General features: G+C 37.5%; 1 protein-coding gene across 3 annotated transcripts; it reads left to right on the top strand.

Annotated features, from left to right (window-relative positions):
- Positions 1–684: 684 nt before the first annotated feature.
- On the top strand, positions 685–27553 carry LOC106159428 (FMRFamide receptor). 3 transcript variants are annotated; one of them, XM_087012292.1, is made up of 2 exons: positions 685–835; positions 24465–27553. In XM_087012292.1, the coding sequence occupies exon 2, from the start codon at positions 25626–25628 to the stop codon at positions 26778–26780; it is 1155 nt and encodes a 384-aa protein (XP_086868418.1). In that variant the 5' UTR covers positions 685–835; positions 24465–25625; the 3' UTR covers positions 26781–27553. The 3 variants fall into 3 exon arrangements, with proteins under 3 accessions (XP_086868418.1, XP_086868419.1, XP_086868417.1); XM_087012293.1 differs by lacking the exon at positions 685–835 and adding an exon at positions 931–1029; XM_087012291.1 differs by lacking the exon at positions 685–835 and adding an exon at positions 19114–19276.
- The last annotated feature ends 367 nt before the right edge of the window (positions 27554–27920 follow it).

The following is a 27920-nucleotide window of genomic DNA, read 5'->3' as shown; positions in this document are numbered from 1 at the left end:
TATTTATTGTATCTATTTATTCATTTATTTGACTAGATTTCATGGATGTGTACCCTACAGATGTGTATGAAGGAATTGGGTCATTGAATGCCATTGTGTTTAGTTGTCATGCCTGAAAAATTGCAAATCGTTCTAAAAAGAAAAAAATCGCAAAGATATACTCCGTGTTTATATTGTCCCTAAGTGCCATGTGGAGGAAGAGTACATATTCTTCCCTCTGTCAGGCTAATAAAAAGTCCATTGACGCTCAGGGTGAAGGTACACGGAGTGTAGTCACATTGGCCTTTTATGCTGTTGTATTTAAGAAGAGAAGAAGCATGTGCAGTCACAATTTACAGATATATATTTTTAAATGGGTCAGTCATTGCACAGGCATCGCCGTAGGAAGGCTCATAAAGAGCGAGTGGTATGTTTATGTACATGTGCGCTGTGTTAGAATTTCAAAGGTTTTTTTCTCTCTTATCTCTTGGACCCGTCTGTGCGTGGTTACTCTACACGTCATATGTCTGACGGCGGTTTCCCTGTTATCTTCAGAAAATAATTTGTTGTCCAATAAAAAAGTAAGATTAGGGAAGGTTGGACGTTGCAACCGGATTTGTTGAATGTAAACACATTTATTGGTATAATAAAAAAATGCAGAACCTTTACATATGTTGTGCATATAATTTATGTCGTTGTTTTTGTCTTAAGACCTAATCTTCGTCTAAGAAAATTTAAATTATGAGTCTCTGTGTTGCCTACAGGTCCGTTTCAATGAAGATGCTGTGATCCTTTAATGCAAATGACGTCAAAAATTACACACAGTGTTTGCTTGTTGGGGAGGGGCAAATCACACGTGAGTGTTCTTATTTTTACTACTTTTTAAGGTTATTTTGTGGTAGTTCCTTAGAAGAACGTGTTAGTAGACGGTAATCTTTTTTGCCAAGCAGAACTGACAGCAATATTTAAACATAGAGAGAGAAAGAGAGAGAGGAGATGGTTCGCAAGATACACGTTGGCTGATTGACTAATGAAGAACACCACTGACAGGTATAGTTGTCTATGTGTATTCCTAGGTTTTAGAGGAATCGATGAAGATGAGTCAAATTTTCATCTGAAGTAGTCATTCATCTTCCTACACCATAAAACAAACTAATACAGGTATGGTTTAAACGCATTGGTTGAATAACAATTAATGTCCGTTTTTCTCCTCTCCTCGGAAGGGTGGACTGAAATTGGGCACAGTCAAATGCTGTATTGATTCAAAACTTCTCTTCAGAGTGTAAGTGATAAGACACATATAGACAGGTAAAGTTGCAGGTTCCGTTTTCAAAGCTATTATTTATGTTTGATAAAATGTATTGCCATATATACCGTCTTCTGTTGACGCCAAACACTGGATATATAAATTGACGTTATAACATTGTTTCAACAAAGGCACGCCATTAGTCAAAAATCTACGCCCAAGAGCCTTAGAAAATTGCCCATTTAAATTGCTTCCAGAGAGCCCAACGGAATTTTCAAGTGGACAAAGTGGGGAAAATAGAGAACACAGAAATCTCATCGCCGCGGACTGACAATAAACAACATCGGCAGGTAAAGTGGCTCACTTGTGGCACACTTCAACTGATTTTACCAAGACTAGTATGCACTTTCGAGGGTCTTTTGATAGATAAAGCCGTTACTGTCTCTGTATAAAGTAGGAGATACGAGATGAATCATATTCCCTTGCTGATAGGAAAGACAGCGTTTCTGTAATTATGTCTGTAAGACGGTTCCAATTAGTTAAAGGGATACAAAACACAGATAAATGATTACTCACACCCTTTGTCTTCCATTTTGATATACTCGTACATTCTTTGGGGTAAAAAGCTCGTTGGCAAAACAAAAGAATTAAAAAATGATTCGCTGCCTGAAAAAGTAAGAATGAATGAAAGAAAGAAGAGAAATGACAAGTAAGATATGTTTAAAGAGGTTGACATGATTAATGTATTTTTAGTGCTTTTGGTAACAATTCTCCATCAAATCATGAACAGTATTTCAAACTAAACAATTCAAAGCTTATCTCAAAACTACTGACGCCATGCGATTTCTCAAACTGACATCAAAAGACTGTCTAAATCAGCTCGATACAAAAATTCCATAAAACATATCCGCAAGCAGACAGAAAACTAAAAAGGTTACAAGTTGCGTTGCATTGTGCTACCAATGGCTTTGTACAACGAAAGTTTGAAATTGTGCTACCAGGGAGTTTGTACAATGGTAACTTTAACCCTTTAAGTCAATGCCTAGGTAAATATTACATGAAGGTGTCAACCTTTCAGTGTAACGTGAATCAGTGCCTTTTTTTCTGAACTGCTTTCTAGGTCAAACTCTAAGCTCTGGCTCCTGGTAGTTCTTAAAAACACTTGAAACTTTTTAAAAATCATTCATGTAATGCTATTATAACAATGACATATGCATTAATATCCATCTACCATAATAATCAACATTGTAATGATATCATAATGTCATCAACGTGATAAACGATTGAATATTACAATTAGCACTAAGACAGCTGGGTTAAACGCTATACAATTAACGGTGTTTATGCGCAATTCCCCTGTAGCTGACATTAATCTGAGTAATAGAAAGGTTGCCATGTTAATTACTGAGATATATGTATGGCAAGAATGGCATGTTGCGATGATCTCAAAGCAGTTCCAAGAATGCCTAGGCGAAACAAAAGTGCTGATTTATATTGAATCCCCTTCTAGATTAGATCCTGACCGGCGTGACTTCGGCTTTGAGCGAATGGCATCGCATCCATGATTGTGTTCGCACTTGTATTTTAGCTCCATTCAATTTAAGGCCAATGAGGATAACTGAAGCGAAGTAACGCGAACGCAATTTTGAATCCCCTAGATCCGTCTTTGTGACACGTTATCAAGCTTTAAGTCTGTCTGCACAGTGTTCAAGGTTATTTTATGTCTATTAGCTTTGATTCCACACCACCAGCTCTCCTGTCTTTTTTTAACGATCTTGCACTTTAACGATTGTATAGATTGTCTTTCTGATCCCAGCTTACTCCAGTGTTCACCAGAAAATGCTGAAGCCACGAAATCAATTGAGGCTCATCTAGAATTACATTTGATCAATACACATATCGAATGTCTTAAGAAGTGTGCAATCACCCTGAGTACCAAAGCTGGTGTGTAGGTCTGAAATTTTGTCTCATCACTTTTGATAAGAATTATATAAGTCAGTTGTTTTACGTGTGCTGAAACTGCAATGCCAATTTAAAAAAGGTTTACTATTTTTACTGTAATATATATATATATATATATGCTAGCAGGCAGTCAAATGTCTTTTTCTGAGGATATTATAATGGATTTCAGTTCGCATTATAAGGTACACCAGCATGGAAAGGTAGATTGTAACCTCTCTCTCTCTATCGCCCATGGCGCGATAAGATGTACGTCTTCGTCAGAGGCGTGGGTTTTAAACCATCCAGATGTTCTAACTGAAATGTTACGTAAACTGTTTGTAGAATTGCATGGGGTTTTAATTAGCCCTTGGTGTTTTTTGACATGGCTGTGCTGTAGCCTAAACTTGCACATGCACGCAGACGTTCTTCATGGGTAGAATGGAAGGGTTTTTCTGACAACACATTTTGATGAAATACATGTACGTCGTTGGAATTATCACGAAGCAATTGATTATAAGTGTTTTTTAAATCTGCGTAGCAGCAATCTATAATGTGAAGCATTCTTATTGAAATGTTTGTTTGCTTGTTTGTTTCTTTTGGTGAGTACCTGTCAAAGTTGCTCATTAATTTTTACATCTGTGTGATGACATTTCAGAAAACATTGCTCTAAGCAACCTTTACAAAAAAGAAAATAATATAATATATTTCGTGTGCATGGGAACGTGTGTAATCATACATGTATCTGTGTTGTATTTACTCATGATATAAAGGTAGTTTCAGTTTTGCTCCTCATTGTGTCAAAAAGTTTCCTTAATTAAGTTACACCCAAACATGGTCTTTGTTTGCGTCACGTGGCACATCATTAAATCTTCGACCGATTTCTCTGAGACATTTTATTTACGCCAAATAGTATTTTTGAAACCGGCCCTTCGGTCCCATCTTATGTTTAAACTTGTTTTTTTTCTTAGCATTCATTTTTTTGCTTCTGGTATTTTGCGTATCGTTCTCTAGTCATTCATATGAACATAACTTTTTAACTCTCTCTTTCAATACTGGTAGGTTGTTCTTTGTTAAAATGCTGATCTATACATCAAGTTTATTCATCCATTTTGACTTCCTTCCTTTATGACCGCTTTTTCATGCAACATTGTTTGGCTTGATTTTTCTTCTCATGCAGTTTCGCTCAAGGTTTCTTGAATTACATGCAGAAGTTACCAGAAAGGGAATAATATCACTCAAATTGATTAGATGGATTTTGTGCAAGTTGTACCTATCAGTTCTAAAGCATCTTGTTTTCAGTTTGATCCCATAGCATGGCGTGTTCATCAAGCTTTCTTATTTTCAAACAGTATCTACGACACTGCGGTGAACGAGCACGACATTAAACCTAGTGCCATGCATACATACCCTGAGTGTCAGAGCAACGTAAAAGCTAGCTTGCTAAATATACCTTGTGGTGGAGTCGCTTTTATCCTGGTATTGCTACTATGGGTTATATATGAAATCAAGATCGAGCTGGCAATACCGGAATCTAGAACCTAGGGTATGCATACACGACTACTCGAGAATTCTTTATTGGTGTAAGCCAGAGCACAAAAAGAAAATCCGGGTATAAAACATCTATTATCAGTTGTATAACGACCCAGACATAGACAGAAGAATGCTATTAGATTATCAAATATATGGCTTATATATCACGCGTTTAAATCAGCCGTAGAAAGAATGATAGTTATCCAAGTCGCCTGGGGGACTATCAGTTACCAAGAAAAAGCATCAAAGCTGCTGCAAGACACAAAACGAATTGTATCCACGGGATTCCGTACTAAACGTTGACTCATTAAACGTAAATCTCAGTAATGGGTTTCATAAGGCATTATTAGTCATACATATATCGGATGAAATTTGACAGTCATTATTTTCTGTTTTTATCTATCCATTTGTCTGTCTGTCTGTCTGTTTTTCTGTCTGTCTATCTATCTATCTATCTATCTATCTATTTTTGGAATTTGGAGACATGTCTGAGATATTTATTAAATCTATTGTAAAATGTTCGTTAAATTACACCCCGCCAGTTTCCTTTCCATGCCGCGCTCACACTAGGCCCCGATGGAGCGAATCTCATAAGCATGATGCGACGTTGGCACTCACAGGGGCAATTGTAATCTTTGTGTGACAGCACTTCAAGAAAACCTGTCCCTGTTGGCACCAACTTTGGTATAATGGATAGGTTACGTGCGTTTGTTGTTTAGGGTTATTCTCTTTGTTTTCAATCGTGTCATAAAGACCCACATTTTTAATTCTGTCTATATCTCTTAGATTTTTTAAAATATATATATGTATTTAAATAAGATTGATTTTTAGTAGTTTAAATTTTAAATGGTTTCCAATGAGAGTTTAAGATTAAAATATTGTCATTTTAATGATTTTAGTATATTAGCCATTATTGTAAGGCGCCTTGAGATAGAATGTAAGGCGCCATAGAAGAATCTTATTATTATTATTATAATGATTCGAACCCTCTTGGTAAGACCCTTGATTCCTCTGGTTGTCTATATCGATCTGGCATGAGGTGAGAAAAACAGTGCTAATACATGTGCTCTTTTGGTAACGCCCCTTTAACAAAACATAGGGGGCAACTTATTGAATTGGTGCGAGATACTCAACATTTTGATCGCGATTTCGATGCAGGGTATAATTTATGCAAATAAGCATGAATGCATTGATTGCAGTCTGCTACTACAAGTGCCAGGGAGTGCCACGGATTGTGGATTGCAATCAGATGAAAATCAATGCTTGATTACACGCCGTGGACTTTATATAATGCAGTCAATCACCATGACATCATGTCAAAAATCAAATAATAAACAATCTGTAGGATGACTGATATGATTGCAACATTGTGACACCAGTAGTTCAAGGAGTCAGTTATATTAGAATCAACCTGCTTTATTTCTTCGTTATGACGCCATTGCCGGGTAAAAAGCATTATTCTACTGTGTATGCAACTGCCACTTTCCATACAGCATTGTTAAAAATGAGTACGCTTGCAAGCAAGACTGTTACAATACTTTAGAACAGATTTGAATCGGTTTCCAGAAAATCTTTGTGAAATTGGACATATTTTTGATTGATGAATGGTTCTTTCTTTTCGATGTTGACTAGATACCCTGTTAACAGACGAGACAGCTAGTCTTGTCAGATAAAGAACATAAGCACGATGTAACCTTTCAGTTGAGGTTTATGAGCCAAGAACTATAGCTCAAGACGGATTTGCTACAGGCGAGCTTGTGACTTCTATTTGGTACTCGAATAACGTAAGTGCCATTTATTGTCAAATTTTAATGCGATATTTCTGTAGGAATGATGTTTATTCTGTAGGAATACATGTGGATTATGTAGCCTAGTGGCGTTGAATAATCGTAAGAGAAAATTAAAGCGGCGTAAGCCCTGCGGGTAGCCACATAAGAGGGAGTTCCTGTCAATTGCGTCATTCATTTAGCATATCTACTTAAACGATTTCAACTTTTCACGTTTGATATAAGAGTGTTAGATAATGGACGGATATATATCGATCGGCTGCGGGATGGCTTCATCATTAAACGTTATGGCTAGGACTCATGTGAGTAAGAAAAAATAGAAAAAATATAAATATTACTCATGTGAGTAAGAAAAAATAGAAAAAATATAAATATTGACAGAAAAAAACATGTCAAGCCTTGATCACAAATCAAGAAGCCAGTGAAACAGGGATTGTGGCTTGAGTAAAATATTGATATATGCAAGCAATGGTATAGTGAATGCCTGTATGATGTTGGTATACTACTGGCTACACCAGATTTTTGAACTTGAAAGACCTAAAGATATATACAAAGTCCAATTATTCGCACTCAACGAGATTTAAGAGCGGATCACCTGCGACTCAGTATTTGCACTCGAAAATACGATATACATATGTTATACAGTTCAACTTGGAATGCCGAACTGGTACAAAATTTCAGACGAAAGGTAAGTTCACCTTTTTGAGCTAGCGCTAGTGCAAGGATATAGTAGCGTCTTTAAGTTTGCAAATTTTATGACTCACGTGAGATAAATTGAAAAGAAAAGAAAGTGACATAAAAAGATTTATCGCTCCACTTGATATAAATCTAGGCACCATCAAGCGCCACTTGATTAAGTTGTTAGCAATGAGGAAGCACTGTTATTTGAAGACAGACACAGAAGACGGTTGCGTAATGGATTGTAAATTAGTTCATCATTTACATCTGCGCCCTCTCAGTGGTACGATGAAGAGATACGAATTTGTTGGAAAGCGTTCAATTTTTTTATTCTACCTCCATCGATTTGCATTTGCGCAAGTTAACATGATAGAGACCATTCACACCATAGTTGATCCGCTGACTAACTAGTACGCGTATCAAATATGGCGCGAACTTGACGGTGGATTCCTGCCTCGCACGCGCACCCTCCCAGCAGGGAAAGAGCAGTTAAATCTCGGCACGTTTCTAGTGGTTGGCGCCATATTTGATACGCGGATCTGTTAATCCGCGGATCATTTTGTTTTGAATGCGCTCTTATTAGAAAATAAGTGTAAAGGCCAAAGTCGTCAGCGTTATTTTCAAGCTTAAGTCTTGAGATTGAAGAACCAGTAAGAATTGAATTATTTTCCGGCACTTCTATTTCTCCAGGGCCTTGAGAATCTTTAGTCAGAATTGAGTTAAGCCTGCGTAACTAGAAGTTAGATCTTGATGTTCCACGTTTAAACATTAGTAGCACATTTAAATGGTGACTGTGGATCTGTTTAACAAAAATAAGACATGATTTACTTTTTTACACAGATGCTTGCTTTAATTTTGTTCATCACCTTAGATTTATCCAGAATAAAGAATACATACAATCTTTGGTAAGGAGCTGAAGTCTAAAATACAGTCACTTTCGTTGTTAAATAGAGCCCAGGCTAGTTATTTCACAGGATAAATGTCCCTTCATTTGCCACATTAGATGCTGTGTCAATTATGCAGTGCCTAAGCCGTACACAGAGACGGAAGAGCAAACGTTAAGGATCAGAAATCTCACTTTATCCATTTTCTCGATCCACTTACCGTCCGACTGAAATTCTAAGATGCCAGTAAGGTTCGCTTTAATTAATTTAACGACAATAGGCAATTATAAAGCGGCCCAGTAGAAATACATAAACGTTCTTTTATCACAAAGAAGGAAAGTGATTATGCAATAAAAAGGAAAGGAGAATCAATTTTCAAGTGTTTTTTCTCTATATAGCCAATATAATGACTAAAATGTCAAGCAGTACTGTAAGATTCTCCTAATATAATGATAAAAAGAGCCCAGAGAAAGACCAAAATTACACCAAAAAAAAATAAATAAATAAATAAATAAATAAAGGCAGACAGGTAATCTTACTGTCATTTTTCAGACTATTAGTCAGGACCAGGACTAAGATGATTAACAAAACTGATTGCAATAAGGCATTTTCCTCGTATATTGAAAAGATCGACACAACATACGTTTCGTACAGAAATATGTGCATATTTATGGTCTACCAGCTCACTACGCTATTTCCAATCAACAGAGGCTCATTAAGTCAATCTTCTCAAATTTGACGATCTCCCAATCGTCTAATGAGCTTAAAGTACATTTAATTATATTTTAGTGACTAAGGGAATAAAAACTAAAAGAAAAGTATCGATTCAAACAACATCTTCTTTCAATGAATAGCTGGACTTTGGGTTCCGTGAACCTTTCATACTCCCTCTGAACATACATAAGGTGCTGCTGCATTTGTAGGCTCGAAATGAACATAATTACCACCTTACCCATCGTGTTCAGTGAGGGTTCTTTAGTACCGAGCATTAAGTGGGGGAACGGCGCCCCATTTTCACTCTCTCTCTCTCTCTCTCTGTGTGTGTGTGTGTGTGTGTGTGTGTGCGCGCGCGTTCGCTTGCGTTTGTGTGTGCATTTGTTATAGCCTGTCATATAAGCCGGTAGGTGATCACAGCAACGGGGATTGAAATACCAAGCATGACAGACCAACATTCAGTTATTTCAAAAGCTATAACTATGATGCTGCGTCTCTGTCGGGAAGTTATGTCGGGCGCTACTATATAGATAAAAGGGTGCTTAATTCGTTGAAAAAACAGAATGGAATGATGTAGAGCGTTTGGTTGCATTTGCTCCAAACCCAAAAGACTGGCATGCGAACGAATCCAAATGACGTACGTACTTAACTCTGTTACAGTAGATTAGATTGCAATTAATCCCGTTATACACGGTACACGCATCGCGCAAATGTAGTTAGGGGGAATAAAATCTTATAAGAGACCATCCGTACGCGTGCTGCATGTATCCTTGACGTGGCAATACTACTTGCGTCAGACTGACTGAGATTCGATCTTTCTGTGGGCGGTGTGAATGCAGCCATATTTTCCCGGCATTGCATCTCGATTGTCCTCGTAAATGACAGTGTGATAGATCAGTGCCTACAGTTCAGCTCCATCGCGTGTACTTTGGGATCGACTGAACGATCGAATATTTAGCCAAGGCAGACCCATTCTAAATGTTAAAAGCCACTTCGGGCGGTAAGTGATTTTTCACCGGCCGAAATCATTAAATTGACAAATTGAACCCAGGCGGTCTCTTTGGATCATTAGTTTATCAGAAATCTATTTACTGGTCAATCATATGAGGAAAGTATGCTGACTATACGCTGCTGGGACAATGCAATCACAGAAAAAGGAGAAAGGGTATTTCCTTTTTTCGTGTTGGATTAATGATTTTTTGTCGAGGAAATTGCAAAACAGAAATGAATTTCGGAATTCTTATCAGATACTTTGCCAACATAGATAAGCACAGGGTAGTACACAAGAGGATGGACTGAGTTAGATCATTTACTGTGAGTTGTTACATGTAAGCGTTGTTGTTTCTTTAAAAATATTCCTTAAACACTGAGATACTCAGCCATTTAAAAAGTCTTGGATAGAAGGATCGAATTTATATGACATGTATTGGAACGTAATTAGTAACAAGGCCTATATTTACGGAATGTCTTAATGGAAAGTCCTCTTTTTTGAAAATATTTAGCTATTAGACATTTCACAATTTTCCCTTGTTGTCAGTAGACTGTTAGAACGAAAGGCATGAAACCATTTTCAAAACGTAGATTTAAATCTGCAGTTCACTGTAGGGCCCCTATTTGTAGATATTTAGACTTGATCCCTCTGTCATTTTAAGATGATATACATTAGCTTAAATCAAATATCTAGATATAGCCTGACCAAGTAAATTAAGGTTATATGATTGATTGGTCAGTTTCAATTCATTGTAAGGACAATTTCCCTTTCAAGCAGAGAGACTTTCTGACTGAAAGTCAGTCAGTGACTGGTTTTCTAATGAGGAAAGGACGCCGTTGTTGAACTGGCCAAGCGAGGCGGCCAAATCAGGTCGAAGGTTTGATTTGCCGTTATCAGAACCTGGTCAAACTAAAAAAACACACAACACAAAAGAAAGCTTTAGGACAAGAACACTTTTAATCGATCTTAAAGCGGATGTAAGTTATTCCGGTAACTGAAATGAGAGATACTTTTTATTTTGCGTACAGACTCTGTCCTGAAAAAATAGCATATTTAGTAGAGATAATGAGAGAGAGAGAGAGAGATTTCCATTATCAGCTTATGTTTACTGTTAAAAATTGATGCTTCAGAAAGCAGGAAATATAAACACAAGAGAAAATTGATGCGCCACTTTCAGGTCTTTGAAGTCATATTATTTCAAATTGTTCCATTACTGTTTTGGTTTGCATTTCAGTCTTTAATCGTAACTTCAGCCCACAATACCCTGTCTAAATTCACAAATATTCGGTGCCTAGTACTTCTGACTGTCAAACACAGGCAGTATTAAAAACAATACTACTATACCATCCTTTTGTTCATACAACCTTATGCTTTGTCGGCAAATGGAACCCTTTCATAATTTCCTTTGATAAACTCATGGAATATTTATGTAGATGTACATGTACGTAACGCAATATGCTTTATTGCCGAAAAGGGTCTTTCAGCACTTGGCAAATGTTTTCCAAGACAAAGACATGAAACAATAATGTTCATACATAAGTTCGAGTTCATGCAACAAAGGTCGAAAATGTAGAAAATAACAACTCGTTGGTGTCTAAGTGCATCTTATGGTGCAAGTGTGATATCTACATTTCAACATGTGCTTGCTTTAAACCGAACACGTTTGAATTAGACAAAATTGAATCAACAAGAACATGTGTTGGTCAGAATTTGGTTCACTCAACAGTATCTAGAACTTGCGTCTGGCGTTTTACGAAGTGGAGATACTTTTGAAGCATGCTTAAAGTTATAATGGATTTTCAACTTTACCTGATGATATTTTGTCATTTATGAAATGTCTTTTATGGAATGTTTCAAAAAGCGTTGATTTTTTCTATTAAAAAGTATTGTAACAAAAAACATCGAAACCCTGATCGAATCTTAATGTCAGAGGGTCTCCCAGATGTATTCCCAATGCGTCAGTTCGGATTAAAAAAGAGCAGCCACCCAACGCAGATTAATGACGATTTTAATTTTCTAATTTCATTGCAAATCAAGACACTTGAAATGTTTGCATGCACTTTCTTTTCCTACACATGAATCACCTGACAGGCACGTGCTTCTGGCTGCTGTTTTAAGGATGTCCAATGCACGTGTTTGCAGATGGACCTTCTGCGTGTGTTTATTTCCTATGTTCATCAAAGTGTGCGATATGTTACGTTATTTTTCTAAAGCATACGGGTATGATGTTCGAATGCACTAGTTGCCGGCCTCATTTACACCTGTGGTACATATCCTTGGCGCACGAAACCTCGTACTTTGCACAAACCACGTTTACTTACGTAGAAGGTGTCCGTGAATTAGTCTCAGCATATTTATAACTCTGCGTTTATAACTCTACGTTTATGGAAATTTTTCTCTTTGCAAGGCTCATTTTAAAGGGCCAATATTTCCTTTTGCGCTTCCTGGTTACAACTCACCTCTTGTTCGACCCTTTTTAAAAGAAAAGTTCGGTATTTGGCTTATTACCAGTCTTTCTAAATTGCACGCCGAAGAAAAGTAACAAATTAAAAACAGTGTTGAATGTCTTCATTCCTAAAACTTAGTCTTGAATGCTTAAGGGACCGGATACTTTTTACATTTACGAGACCATAAAACAGTTTATAGCATCACTGACCCTTTTCCTGTGAGCTTTACATTCTGGCCGTTATGTAGAAGTCAATCCTTTGGTGAATTCGTAAACGGTATTTTGTACTCCCCCACACCTCCCCCCATGCCAGAGATTTGACTTTTTGTCTTTATTCTTAGTTTATTTTATAGTTATATATCGATTGATAAACAACTGCTTATTAAAAATGAGCGTCGGTAAAAGCCCTTTCTCAGAGGACAATAAAATATAAATAGGGCAGCTGTATACAGGCGGTTTCAGATCGGCAGATCAATTGTTCGTGAAACGTACAATTCTTATACACGTGGACGGCGGCAAAAGTGTTGGCTTCAGTTTTAAATTTGAACAATTTATCCGAAGCCGAAGTCGAACTCCAAATCAAATCAGTGAGATCACATAGTCAATATTGGTCAAACACTTTCACCAAAGATAATTTTGAGGCCAATAATGATAAAAGAGTTCCAAGTACTAAATCGTGTTAGTCTTTATGCCTGTACAAATATTTGTTTGAATAATTATCTGATTGATGGTTTCACTTTTTGAACGATGCGCTATAAATGCAAATGTAAAAGTTAACTGGTGATCTCTCTTTGGAGCAGTCTAAGTCACAACATCTTCATTTGTGCAAAAGTCGGTGACCTCGTTCTTCAAAACCATCGGTTGTAATAGTGATCTATGCGTTCATTTGCCGCTGATCTCTTCAGAGTGTTTCTAGACGACTTTGGTTCTTTGATTAATCAGTGTTTTAGGACATCCAAGAATCTATCACTTGTTTATACTGTCGAACCGTCATGGTTTCTATTTTAGCAGCAGTTGCTGACTTTTGGCCGTCAATGAACAGAGCCAAAGCCAAGGCATTGCAGAGATAGCATGTATTCCGCGTGAACTGCCAAGACCATTAGCTGAATTAGGTGTAGCTGACTTAAGAGAGAGATTCTAACCTAATCACGAATTATTCGATATATCAGGGAGAATTGACTGCTTTGGATATTTTTGTCTGTCGTGGTTCTGCAATATGAAACGTTAAAGTCACAGCCAATTTGAAATACCGAAACCAACAGAATTATTCAGCCCAAATTACAGTGAATCCCATATTTATGGCACCTTATTTCGTGGATAAAAGTTCAGACAGAACGGAGTGCAACACGGTGAGTACACGATAGGTAAAGCTGATGGTGAAACGAAATGATATTCGTTTAATGGTGAAAATTACCAAAGGGCAACCCTTTTACTGTAGCTTGTTAATGGAGTGCTTAGACACCTATTACGTCTGTTTGAAGCTTGAGGGAAGACAGGAAGATGTGCAGAAATAAAAAGTTTAAAAGGTGTGTCATTCCGGACATTCTGAGTCACATGTTTTGACATGTTAAAACTCACCTGTGGAATTTAAACACGTACATTTTGAATACAAAACGGTAATGGGTGCTGTATTCTTGGTAGGGTATAAGTCACATGTACAATCAATACTATGAAACTCAAGTAGATCAAGACACACATATTGATTTAGGAGTATCTGGTAAAATGATAAAATGATAGAGGAAATATTGAGCCAAAATTTATCAACTGATAACTTTAATCAAGTTATCCAATTATTTTACTATCATGGGGAAAACGAATCAGCCGATTGACAGAAAAAAATGTTCAGGAAGATTGGCGGCAAAGAATAGAGTATATTTGAAAATAAAACTTGTTCATATCCATTTCCATATTGTATACCCATGCTCTGTTCTGTAAGATACACAATTTGGTACGGTTTGTCTATCCTTAATTTTGACTAAGCGGAAGCGATAAACGGCCTTTAAAAGATTCGATAGACATTACTGGCGAAGGAAGATAATATTTACTCTATCCAATTAGCATTATCAGGCAGTTTTGAAGCTGAAGAGAAAGAGAAAGTTTTTTGCTTTTCAATGAGCAGGTCTGTGGGTTAATACTCAAAGAAATTACCTTGGCTCAGTAACGATTATAAGTCCATTAGCTGTTGGCTTTCGCTGTCTTATTGAACTCTTGGCATTACAACAATGCATAACCCTTTTGAAAATACATTTGCACACATCGTTACGGCACTTACATACCAACCGTATAATGGAACAATAATTCAATTTTTTGTGTCTTACATTCTGATTTGTACAAGTACAGATCTCTATTTCGTGTTTCCAAACTAGGGGTTAATATGACACAACCGGCTCAAGATAAATGGTTGTTGTGTGATTCAGTGTGACATGAAATCATCTTTACTAGAGAAGACTTTTAAGAGGGAATCTTGCAAGACAGTCGATTTTTGCCGTTCTGAATAAGATAGGTGAACATTGGACATCTTTGCGTTCTCACCGCACGAAAATGATAAAAACTCCAATATGAAAATGTTTATTGGGCTCACTACATTATCGACTGGAAATACACAATCATATAGAATCCATTGGTGATCTATCAGCAATCGGCAAATTTGACTCTGTTTGAGTATATACATGTACATGTAGGCAACAAACTTTTTGGTGCCATTTCCTAAAATGGTAGACCTACCAATTAAACGGGCCTTGTATTGCTGGTGCCTGGTGCGATTTTAGTCACATTTGAGAAAAGCTATTTCTTCATACAAACGAATCTTTGAAATAATCATGCCTGTCAGGTCCAGGGTTTTATCCACAGTTTGCAGCTGGCGTGTATCACATTTAGATGAACAGGCTTCGAAGAATTGACCTTAATAACACGGATTACTGGCGATTTTCTCAGTTTATTAAGTGGCCAGTCTTTAACGCCCAAGGCAAAAAAGCACGAGGGAAAATTTTATCTCGGGTTCTTATCCTTACCTCTAAGGTTGCGTTCACAATGAAAGTATCGTACTAGGTAGTTCGATCTAACTCCGCGGGGATTCTCGCTGAATGCAACCAGATTAACAGATTAACAAGTTCATTTCTTTTTCCAACGTACCCGCATAATCACCAGCGTTTTTATATTCTACCCAGCACAAGAGGGAGGCGTTTAAGGTCTATTCCTCTCAGAAATTAAAATTTCAGAGTTTGATTGTAACACAGAGCCCACTCGACCAGATTATTAGATTGAGATGTATGCGATGGGATAAGATTAGTAGTGCACAGCTATATTTACAAAACGCACAATGACAATTCTACTTCTACAGAATCTTGCTGTTGGAAATGCCGTTTTAAAGTAGGCAGTTAAATCCAGTGCTCCCTTCTTGAGAACATACTGTAGAGTGGTTTATTAGACCCGCCACTCTAGCAAATTAGACAGTTAACGTGCAGAAGATATGTCATGCGAACGTTCTTCAACGATACTCCTGAAGGGCAGAAACAATGTTATACAGTGTAATATCGAATCGTTGCCAAGTCAACCAAACTGATGATTTATAAGTTATGAAAAATCTGCTGGTCAGAATGTGCACAGCACTTTGTCATCAATTTCGTTTTCCCATTGCACAAACAATCGGCTTTATAAACGGATCTTTAAACTTGGTATTACGGTTGGCTAGGCTAAATACGTAATGAATCGTATCAGCATATATGATCATAGCTTTCCACTGTAAATGAACCATGTCCCATATTATTCTTTAGGAAGATCGAATACTGTGGACTCCCTCTATTCGGAAGGAATAAAAATTTTGGAAAACACGTGCACTGTTCATTTAATTACATGGCCCTTGCAATACGGCATCCTTTGAACTAGTTTAGGGAAGTAACTTTTAGTAATAAGCTTTAAAGGTTAATGTTCTTTTTAAAGGAAAGCTCAACTGGTATTTTCTTCCTCGTGCTGTCAGTGCCAACGGCAATCTAATTCAGGAAGGAGGATTTTTTAAAAAAGAGTTTGCATCGTTTCTACGTGTATATTGCGCACAATGTTTGCATACTGTCCCACAACTTTTGTGTAATTTGTCAGCACTTTCCTCCTAGGTTCATTTGTTGAAAGGAGACTAAAACTCGGGACTTTAACACATATGTAAATGTATAAGTGTCAGGCTCAATGTCAAGTGCCAAGTGCCAAGATGGGGGTTCAAATATCACCTCGGCCGTGTATTAAGGATTATATATATATATATATATATATATATATATATATATATATGTGTGTGTGTGTGTGTGTGTGTGTGTGTGTGAAATTCCATACGGAATCCGAGGCTCATAAACCTCGAGCTTGTCTTTTCAGTTGTGTACGGATATCAAAACCTTAGAAAGAATTACTAAAAGTCGAATGCAACAAACTAAAAATCGATGCAACTTTATTCACGTACCGATAAAAAAGCAAGATTATCTTTCTAACTGTAATGGAATAAACACTGTGTCATCGTAAATCTTGCTGGCTCAAGGGTCAAGCTTATCTTGGAAGACGTGTCAAGTCTATATAAACTGCCTATAAACGTTCAAGGCTACTTGCCAGATTTATTCGATAAAAAAGGGAACGACGCAGTTTATGAGCACCTTTTTAGTACAATTATAATAAACTCAAAATGTAATTAATTTTCCTATTCGTCGTAATTTCCATTGTTTCAGTACGTCAATTGGCTGGCCAAAATAACTCTCTTCAATCTCTTGCTGGCACTCCAATCAACAGGTGCCTCATTGCTCAGCCTAGCCAAGCCTGGGATTGCTCACCTGCCATATATCAATTAAATCGGTCGTTGGTGATTTATTGGGTTTTGTATAAAGTGAGTTGAATAATGCGTTCTGCGGTGTTTATCTTGTCAGCGTCTGGAGAGTTGCTGCACTTAAACTGGCACACCTGAGCGTTGGGTGTAATTTATTTTCCAAGAGGCATTTCTCTTTCTGTCTTATCAGACTGTTTTTGATCTCTCTCTCTCTCTCTCTCTCTCTCTCTCTCGCTTATAAACGTACAATATTACCTGCAGATGAACAGATAAAGATTCAATAAAAAACATGGATTTTTCTAGAGTGCAGTGTATATGCTGGCATAGGTCCGTCTACAATCTCTCTCTCTCTCTCTCTCTTACACACACACACACACACACACGTGTCTGTAATAAGTGTGTGGGGGGGGGCACAGATGTCTGTCTGTGTGTCATATAAACGCAATCCATCTTCAGGTTCGCATCATTTAATAAACGGAGACTCCTTCACATTTGATTGGCAGCATCTTATCTTGAATTGAACTTCTGTAATACACGCGGTAGGTAAGTAGCAAACCTGTTCATTAGTGTTATCTAAGGCACTTCCACGTGGAATCCAATTAAAGAAAATCTTCATCAATGATAAATTGGGTTCCACGCTGTCTGGCAGTTGGAAAGGTAAATGCACATGATGAGCAGGTAAGATATTGATGACTTAATACTCTTACACCAATTAATTTGTCTTCGTATGTCCCTCTCCGCGAGACGTCACTCTTTGTAATTTAACACCAAGGTGTTTGTGAAAAGGTAACTCCCAGTTCTATCACTAAGTCTTTTTTTAATCGGCTAGGGAAGCGCTTGAGGCGCATGGACTAATTAGCTAACTGAATGTTATCTAGAATGTGTTGACAAAGTGACGACAACTCGCAGACTACTGGTGGCTTTTAATTGCCGGTTGACCTACCAAAATGCCACTGCTACGTAGGTTGCTTGTAAAAATCTACAGCATTTCACAAAATTTGTTCATGTACACTACGCGTTAACGAGGTTTAAAGACGCAGATATATGAAGTATTAAATCCAAGTCCGAGGTTTTACTCAGATTTAATGGCCCTAGAAATATATGCCCCAAATATTGTCCTCGTCGTTGGACGCAGAATTGATATTTCCCCGTGAAAAGTAGATTTTCTGGGAACAGTGAAATCGACTGCAAGAAACAATTTTTCAAAGGATAAAGCCGACCAATGAAGTAGCAAAAGCCATCATTCTCAGTCAAGTGGACTTCTCGGGTCTCAAAATATTCTTCGTGGAGTTGACATGCCCTGAGAAAAGTTAACAAATTTAATCTGATAGTCTATGAACCCTATGTAATAGTAATATAAGTGTCCCCGAAGTGTGCATAGGAACTGCAGTGAAAATGTTTGAAGCACAAATTTAAGCATTTCAAATAAACTAAGCTAGGCTTTGGGTATGGCTTAAACAACTGAAAATGAACTGGCCGTCAGTTTTCATATGGCATGAAGCTTTATCAACTGACCTTTTCGGTTCTGTTTCATGTATGTCAGCATTATTTCTAAGGTTGCTTACAATACAAAGAGAAAATACAAGTAAGTGGTTTCAATGGAACGTGACAAAATTATGGAAGTTGAAAATAAAACTGACAAAACTGATAAAGATGAAACGCGTGTAAAAGGAGAAAGTATAAGAACCCTGTTGTACGGAAGAGGTCGACAAAACACCAGTGCAAATATCCCAACTTGCTTAATATTTTCTAGACATTTCTTCACAGCTTTAGAACACAGACATAAAGACCCAATGCTAAATATATTGTATATAAGAAACTGGCCATGCCAATAACTATACGTATAACTGCCCCCCCCCCTTCCCCGCCCTAAAAAAGTGACATGGAAAGGCTGTTTTCGGTGTAATGAAAATGGAAGATGCCCTTATGCCACCTACTTGCGGGTAGGCCAGATCAGGTTCATGGAATATTTTACGTGCGTTTTATTGACCTGAATCACGACTCTAGCTACCTGTGTAATTATTCATCTTTGCATCAGTGACTGTCATTGGCCTGTGAGAAAACCCGGAAGTCATAGCTCTACGTTTGCCGGTGGTATAAAGAGTTTGAGCTGAGTGAAGATCTGAAAGCTGAGTATTCGGTTTTATAATTGACTTTGTTTAAGGAGGATAAGTCAGTGAAGAGGAACCTGAAATCATAATTCTCTTAGGTCTTATTGTAGAAGAATTCTGGATATTAACAAGGACATATATAGCGAGAAGATCAGACATATTTATAAGGTATAGTGTCTTTTTCTTTTCAACGATATGGACCTGGTATGCTAAGTCAAAGGAAACATTTTTATTATTGATTTTTAATTTATTATTGATCGTTCTGCTATTGATAAGCACCACACGAATAAAAAATTGTAAACAAAGTTCAAAGTCCATTAAGCTCATAATGGTAAAAACATGGACAGAATTTAAAGTCTGGAAACGCGTGTAACGGATTTTTCACCTTTTTTCAATGGGTAAAATTGATACTGGTCATCGAGGGGATTATATCCAAAAGTTAATACAAATTCTTGCTAATGGAGCATTTGGAGCCAGTAAATTGTCCCTAATATCTCAAAGTTTATTTTAGATTTAATTATAGGGACGTTTGAACAAGTTTTTTTTTCGTATCATCGTTCTTCTAAAATTTATATTCTGGCGGTGGTTAACCTTTAAATTCCCAAATGTTTATCTGGCGGAACGATAACGGTAAATTTTCTGAAAAGTTCACACCTCTGGTGGTATACTTCTGACAAAGGGGTTCTAACCTTTGGCTTTGGTTCGTGTCAGTAACCCCTAACTGAGAATGTTTTGAACTGCCAAGAGTGTAAGATACTTGTCCAACGAGCACAGTTTGACTGTGTATAGATTTGAATTCAATGTGAAACAAGCACCTATGAAATTATGCTCAGGAGTGCAATCACATCTTCTTATTTGCAACGGTTGGAATTACGAAACTAAATAAACCTCATGGTCGAAATAAAGTTAGTACAAAACTGTTGAAACAGGTGTTAGTGAGGTGATATACCAATTTCGGTGGAATGGTTAGAATCCTTATGATTTTGCTGGCGCAGATCATTTAGTAGTTCTCGTGTTGTAATGCGGGAATGTTGTTACGAAACACACGCACACAGGTGCGAACCAATCTGGCGTTTCTTCAAGTCTGGAACGCTTTTCATACATCCCATAGGTTCCGCAGTGGGTAGAGGGTAGCTGGCGAAAGCTGGGTAAGTATAGCAAGAGTGAGAACAGTAAAGTAACTGCGAACTTGGGTAATATATGTGTGCAAAAAACGCACCTTGGCTGTTGCACATTTGTAGTTTAGTCATAAAAATATGAATTATGGTTACTATGCTAACATTTAAGGGTCGTTCAGAATAAGTTAGGCCGCAATAGTTACTGCACACTAACTACACGGAAATTCTCGCTGAATGCAATCAGATCAACAAGCTAACACTTGTATGAAACATACTCTACTCAACGCCAGGAGAGAATATACTGTAGGCTGTATCTTGAAATTACAGGCTTAAATATTTCCTCAAAACGTCCAATAATACAGGTATAATCCACGGTATCGAAACCACGTATAAATGATTTAACGGTTCTCCAAAAATTCCACCAACTATATAAATTGCCGACCCGACTTGACATTTGTTTGGAATCTGGCCGGAAGGCGACATGCTTTTGCTTTTTAACTGTAATTTAAGCCCATCTCTTCGGCCAAACGTCCGTTAATTCATTGGTCTACCCTGCTTTGGTCTTTTGATATCATGAAGAGAAATTTTTTAGTATAGGGTCCTTTTGGACGTTGTACAATCTGCTATACTTATGATCGGACATTGTTTGAACTAAGTATGGTATTATATTTAAGATGACTAAGATAATCTAAAACAAAAACAAAAAGAATAAGGATAAATAGTATAATTTAAACGCTGTTTTCTCTTTTTTTGGATTTCAAATGATATGCATCTTAACATCCTCAAAACCAATATCATTTTCATTATCATGAAAGTGCATAATGAGCGTTAGACATATATACTGTATAAATCAAAAAAATCAGTTTTTAACCATTTCCCCTTAACCACGCAGGTAGCCTATACTCAAAAATACGTTGAAAGCATTACGATATGTAAACAGTTTAAAAAACTCGAAATCCCGTTGATAAAACGTGCTTTACTTAGTTGGATAGGATATGCCTTGACGATTAAAGGAAGGTTGTTTAATTCTTCAGAAAAATCATCATCATCATTATTGCTATATATAGGTCTTACTAACACTGTGTGCCTTTAGCAATGGGGTAATAGAAATTCTGTGTACAGGTAAAACTGAAATCTTGTACTGGTGATAACCCCCGCATGCCTCGATAATAAATCGGTTTGTATATAACTTTCCCGCAATAAACTTGATTGCTAAATAAATACACGGGTGAGAGACATGCAGGCAAAGTATGCACGTATGCCTACAACTGTCGATCGGATGGTTGCTTTCTCAGATAGCGCTTATTAGGCACCCATCAGTATATAAATAAAAAAAGGTGATGGAAAGGTGAGAAAAGGTCTGCCTTAGACTACAGAAGTGGTGATCGGACAAGAGCATAGTAGGAAAACGTATGGGAGAAGGTTGGTTTGACATTCATAACATTATATTTCGAGTGACTACGTGTGTAAGATTTTTTTACTGTAGAATCACTTAATTTCTGTATAATCACCACACGATGGTTATGTTAACAGGAGAGATAAAAAGGTTGTCAGAGGTCAAAATGCATTTGATTTATTCGATTTGCTGTATGAAACGAATGACCAAAGTCGGTATTGGCAGGGGGATCTAGGATCTGGTGGAGGGTTAAAAACACTTCTTTGGTCAGAAAAGATTCGCTTTGTATCACCCTGTGGTCCAAAGGCCCTGAAACACTGAGCTTGCCACCGCTTGAAGGACGATATTTACCCGCTTTCACTTTGAGAGTGTCTGATAGTTAGCATCAAATTCATACATCAAGGTTGATTTGATTATTGCAAGCTTTTCTTTTGCCATATTTTTTTCTGAGTCAACCAAAATCGGTTTGCCAACCAGGTACAAGCCCGATGCAGCAGGGGCTTAAGTTCTATGACATTTTTTTGAGTTGGGTCAACTCAAGGAATAAAAACGCATTTTCAGAAAAGACCCCCCCCTTGCTATAATAGATCTGAAACGTTTATTGGGTGGTATCAGGATGCCAAATCTGAGAAACCATCGCACTGAATATTATGTTACCAATTAAAGGTACTTGACTTAAGGTTATTAATGCTCCTTTTCAACGGTATTTGTTCACACTGCTGTCACGCAAATTGTTCTCAGAGTGCGTTTATTTAGTATTTAATGATATGCCATAATTAAATAATAAACTGTACTCGAAAAGAATCAATATTCAAGACGAACAGAAAGGGCGCAAGTGGCCAGAGATTACATCTCTGCTGCGAAATACCACGGGCATTTATTTGTCAATCATTGACACCAAGACAAAAACCCCGTTGCACGGTATTAGTTTGCGTTTCTTTTTCTTTTTCAATAAGTAAGTCCCTGCATTCATTCTGTGGTGATTGACATGCACGAAGGTTGTAAGTTACTTATCCAAATAAAAGAAAAGACCTAATGCTGTTAATGTTATCCCTTTTAATACATTATAACCTCGTCTCCACGTGAGTGACGGAGAGTTAATTTATTGAATTCATAAATAAATAATGTCCAAGTTACATAGATAATGTTTACAGCCACCGTTAAAACGGCCAATGCTCAGGCTACATGAAATATTCCAGTAACACCTGACGATTTGGACATTTGTTGTAACATCTATCAAGGTGTTATTGCTTTTGGTTATGTTTGGGTTCTATGTATCTATAGTCCATTTAACCATTTGTGCAATATATATATATATATATATATCACGGAGAATATAATCGATTCACTTTGGAAGAGTGCTCTACCCATGGTGACGGACCATGGGGAGCTGATACAGAAAGGCAAGAAAACGAACAAAGTTAATCTGTCATCTGCATGTTGATTAATATAAGGCCCTACAGCCGTTTCGGTCGGATGCCTCATCAGGGTCGCAAACAGATCAAAATACAAAAGAGAGCCTTCTTCTTTTATACATATTTAACAGCGTGTTTTTGTTTGCAAATACATAAATGACGGCAATATTGAGTTAACAGAGTTATAAAAAAGTCCTAGTGTTGAATTCAAGCAATACCACATGGAAACTGTCAGTACTTCACGTGTTGTATAAGCTACTAAACGTAGGTCAAGATCTATGTAAATACTGAATCCGAACAACAGCATTTTAAAGATCTTTTTTGTGCTTCTTGGTATCTGCGTTAACAACATTTATGCTACATAAGTACCACTGCTCACAACGGCTATATTAAAGCTGGAAGCACTCGAAGAGAAAAGTCTGAAAGAAACGTTTAAAAATCGGCATGTGTAGGTTTTTACTTCCCTAATCTGACAATCACTCAAGAAATCACACACTGATACCAAAGAGCAGTTTAAATAATTGCCTTAGTATTTGCCCTTCTCCGTTTCCTAAGCTTACTGATAAAGCCAGAATGCAATATCGATATTGTACGTTCAGATGCTTTAAAGTGCGCCGAGACAAGAGGGTCTTTCTCGTTAATAATTTAAGCGGTGCACCCGTGCAAATTTGCATCTCCCGCCGAACTGCGACATTGCCTCCAATCACAAATATCCATTCGCTGTGAATCATGAATGAGACATAGACACCATTTCATTAGTTTTAGTATCATAAAACATGATACCAGTCATAAAAAGTAATTTGATGATAACTGTGTATATCTATATACGATTGCTTTGACAGTGAGTTGTAGCATGGTCCTTTCAGAATAATGGTTGACGCAAATGCGTATTGAAAACCAATGGAATTGAGTTGATATAATCTTATAAAACATTGAACTTGAAATACCGACGCTAAAACGTGCGATGAGATTGCAGTATATGTTTTAGACACATCTTTCTATTAATTGCAGAATTATAGTACATGTATTATACTTGTCAAAAATTTCATTCTTATCAAATATGGTCATTTGAATCAATTCGGAAATAATCAAGCAGAATTAATTAGGAAAATAGCATATTCTATGTTTCATTTGGACACATAATCTACATGGCATGCAACACATCACTGCAATAGTTTTAGCTTACGGCGTGGGTTAAGACATTATGTTTAGACCAAATAATGGATAATCTATTAAACTGCGGGCAAAACGATTAGTTTTGCTGTCATCTTAGTACGTGGTCAGAATAACACTTATAGAACATCCATTTCCTAATGATTTGATTAATTCATTCTTGGAATATATGGTATTGATGTTTAGGTAATTATTCGAATTGTACGAATGATATATATGTCGTATTTACTCACTGGGGACTCTTTCTGTTTCAGATATGAATAGCGCTGGATGAGAGGGCTTTATTCTTGGGAATAACGTGTAATTAGAAGAGCTGGCAATTAATCTGAAACCCGAGAGGGAGCTTCCCCTGCAAGAAGCTACTCATCCGTACAAGTAGAAGTATTCGTGTTGGCCGGCACAACGTCCAACAGATTCAGGCACAAGGGAAACAGATATGTTGGAGAAACATGGTTTCCAGTGACCCTTGTTGACACGGCGTGTATTAAATAACTTCGCCTTTCAAGGTTACTTTAAGGATGAGACTTATATTGGATTGTGCCGCCAAGACACCGAAAAAGCTTAGAAGACTTAGAAGATTTTGCTGTCTGAGTGAAATCCAGACAACACAACACTGACTTAATTACTGTGACTGGGTCTGCCAAAGGGATCACCAGACTTTCAAACGCATTCCATGATAAGGATTCCCGTAGGATTCTTCTTAAAAAACATTGGTGGAATATAGGCATAGAAGAAGAATAGGAATCTCTTATTAATCATTTTCGGAGGATATTTCACGAGAAAGTACCTACCAAATTTTTAAGAGGAAGTCTGGAGTGAGAAGAAATTACATCAATTTTCAATCACGTTTACAACGATTGGATCACGCTGTCAGAACACGTGACAGACACGTGTGTTAGGAGATAAAGAGCAGATCTGGCGTGAATTTATTTCGATATAAACACGTCATTAGATTCAGTTTGGCGGATTGTAGCTGCACAGCGTTTGTCTGATTTCCAAGAGCGGGCTTTTAAAGGGCGACGAATGCTGAAATTCTGGACTTCCCTTCAACGGACTATTATTTCATGATGGTAATATTTAGAATTCAGAGGTATCTTTAATTGGACACTTCGAAAATTTAAAAGTAATTTATACTTTGACTTTTTAAATAGTCTGGTGGCTCGAATGTAGTCATACGTAAATTACTTTGAGAAGCTCTGCTATTGAGAATTGTCTTCACAGATAGAAAACGTTATCGACATTACTAATATTGGAAGAAGGACAGGGTTTTTTACAGTAAAGATTTTCTTGGATTGACAAAGACAAAGGATATTTATCGTATATTCTGCTCAAGAGGAAAAAAATCGTTGCCGATAAAGAATAATTCCGGACGTTACCACACCTCTTCCTCGATAATTTTTAAAAGACCAATAACTATGGAATTGGACGCTTTGGAGGAAAATCTATTAGAATATAACACCACAAACCACGTCACAGCGGGCCATCACAATGGCTCGGCAGACGATCAGGAATACCACCATCTAATTTCCGCAGCAGAGATTCTCAGCAAGGCTTTCCCGCCAACTTTACTGATCTTGGGCACCATTGGGAATATATGCTCTCTGCTGGTAATGACCCGTCCGGCAATGCGGTCCACTGCCATGGGCATTTATCTGTCCGCATTGGCCTTGTCGGACCTCTTGGTCATTTGGGTGGGACTGATAAGACATATTCTTAAAGCATATAATAATGTGGATATTCGGAACAGCAGTCCGTTTATGTGCACGACACAGCGTTTTCTGTTATATTTTGGAATGGATGTGTCGGCGTGGATACTTGTCGCGGTTTGTGTTGAGAGATTCATAGGGGTGTGTTTGCCCACGAAATGCAGGCGGTGCGCCACCGTCAACAGGTCAGTGTTGACCGTCTGCGCCATTGCTGTCACGATGGCCGCCAAAACAATGCACGTGTTCTGGACACGTGGCCCTCAGTACGCAACTGTCGGCAACGAGACGATCCTAGTCAAAAACTGCGGATTCCCGAGCGCAGACGACGAATACTTTTGGCGCCAAATTTTACCGTGGATGATATTCATTATATATGCAGGAGGACCGTTTCTTATCATGATAATTTTAAATATTTGCATCATAAGGGGACTTGTTAAGATGAACAAGCGCCGCAATGCAATGTCAGGCGAAAGTCAACGAACACCAATCGGGAAAGAGCGAGAGAAAGCGCGAGATGACTACACCAAGTCCATGACTATGATGTTAGTTTGTGTATGTTTCTGCTACCTCCTTCTAGCCACGCCCGGGTTCATAAACAGCGTGGTGGAACTGCGTTGGAAACCAAACATTGCAACTACCAGCCATTTGGAGCTTAACATTTTCAATCTGGTTAAGGTCATCCTATTGATGATGAACTACACGAATCACTCTATTAATTTCTTCCTGTATTGTCTCACGGGGCGAGGGTTCCGACAGGAATTCGTCAGCATGGTGTGGGGCAAGGCAAAAAATAGTCAAATTATAAAAAGGCTTTCTACTAGAAGAGGCCGCACCATAAAAGTGCCTTTGGACGACGAGCTTTGAATATATAGACGAGATACCCCATTGTAATGTGTGGATAGTACTTTCATTTACGAGCTTGTGTATTTTACAGGAATTTGACGAAATCAGAATGATATCCTACTTCTTAAGAAATATCTAATGAAACAAGATATTGTGATGTGATCAATTTAATATTTGGCCTATCAAAACAGTGATAATTCCGTGATTAGTAAAGGTTTCATGGCAAAAACAGACACGGGCCTGTCTTTCCAGTTTAATAACTGTTATTAGCTTGTATATTGTTTATATTTATTCGGACCATTTGGACCATCACCCAAGTTTATTGGAAAGTTGTGTTTCGATCCTTGTCATTGGAACGAAACATTTTATTCCATACGATAATTTATGTTTACCAGCATGGGATCAATTAAACTACGTAAATCAAACACTGACTTATCCGTTGTTGTTTCGTAAGTTTTAAATAGGTCGACACTTAATACAACAAAAGCACAGCTGGCATGACCAGAGAGTCTTTTTATAGTTACGACCGCGAACATGTGACCTAATCCACAGCCAAAAACTGCCACATTGCGGTTGCAGTTGACACAGAGAATGTATATATCTATACAGAAGAAAAAGTGACTCATAATGATAAAATATTTTAAAACTGTTCAATTTCTGCACAATAAGTTGAAAACGTACTTACCTGAGCGATTTCGTCCCAACACTTGGGACATCATCAGTCACTCTGAAGTTACGGACCGTGTAAAGTGAAAGGTTTAGTGAGAACTGTTCACTATAACACTGTCCCAGACGTGAGACAGTTTGTGCCCCCCCCCCCCGTCCTTGTTTAGTGAACATTTAAAATAAACCTCGTACGATCACGTGCTGGGTCTTATAGTTGTTAAGGCGCATTAAGGTTTTTTTTTTTGTTTTTAGGCAAAGGCTTCGAGGCAAAGGCTTTCAAACAAAACAAAGGAGTGAATACTGCAATGAAAAAAATAATAATGGAAAATGATTAAAATACAAAGATGAAAAATCAGCAACAAGTATAAGCCTGATAAATAATCAAATGAATGATGATTAGAAAGGACTACCCCTTCCTTTTCTAATTTTTTATTTTCTCTTATCTTTTAATTTTTTTTCGATTTTTAGGGGGGGGCGCAAGGTACAAGTAAAGGA

Source organism: Lingula anatina, chromosome 4 (assembly GCF_051362555.1).
Source record: "Lingula anatina isolate TDL-2025a chromosome 4, LinAna3.0, whole genome shotgun sequence".
In the NCBI taxonomy this organism is placed as follows: domain Eukaryota; kingdom Metazoa; phylum Brachiopoda; class Lingulata; order Lingulida; family Lingulidae; genus Lingula; species Lingula anatina.
The sequence above is the reverse complement of the archived record's forward strand: the minus strand, read 5'-3'. Positions and strand labels throughout refer to the sequence as shown.

Coding starts and splice junctions, on each gene's coding strand:
- LOC106159428 (XM_087012292.1), top strand. CDS start 25,626: ATGGAATTGGACGCTTTGGAGGAAAATCTATTAGAATATAACACCACA.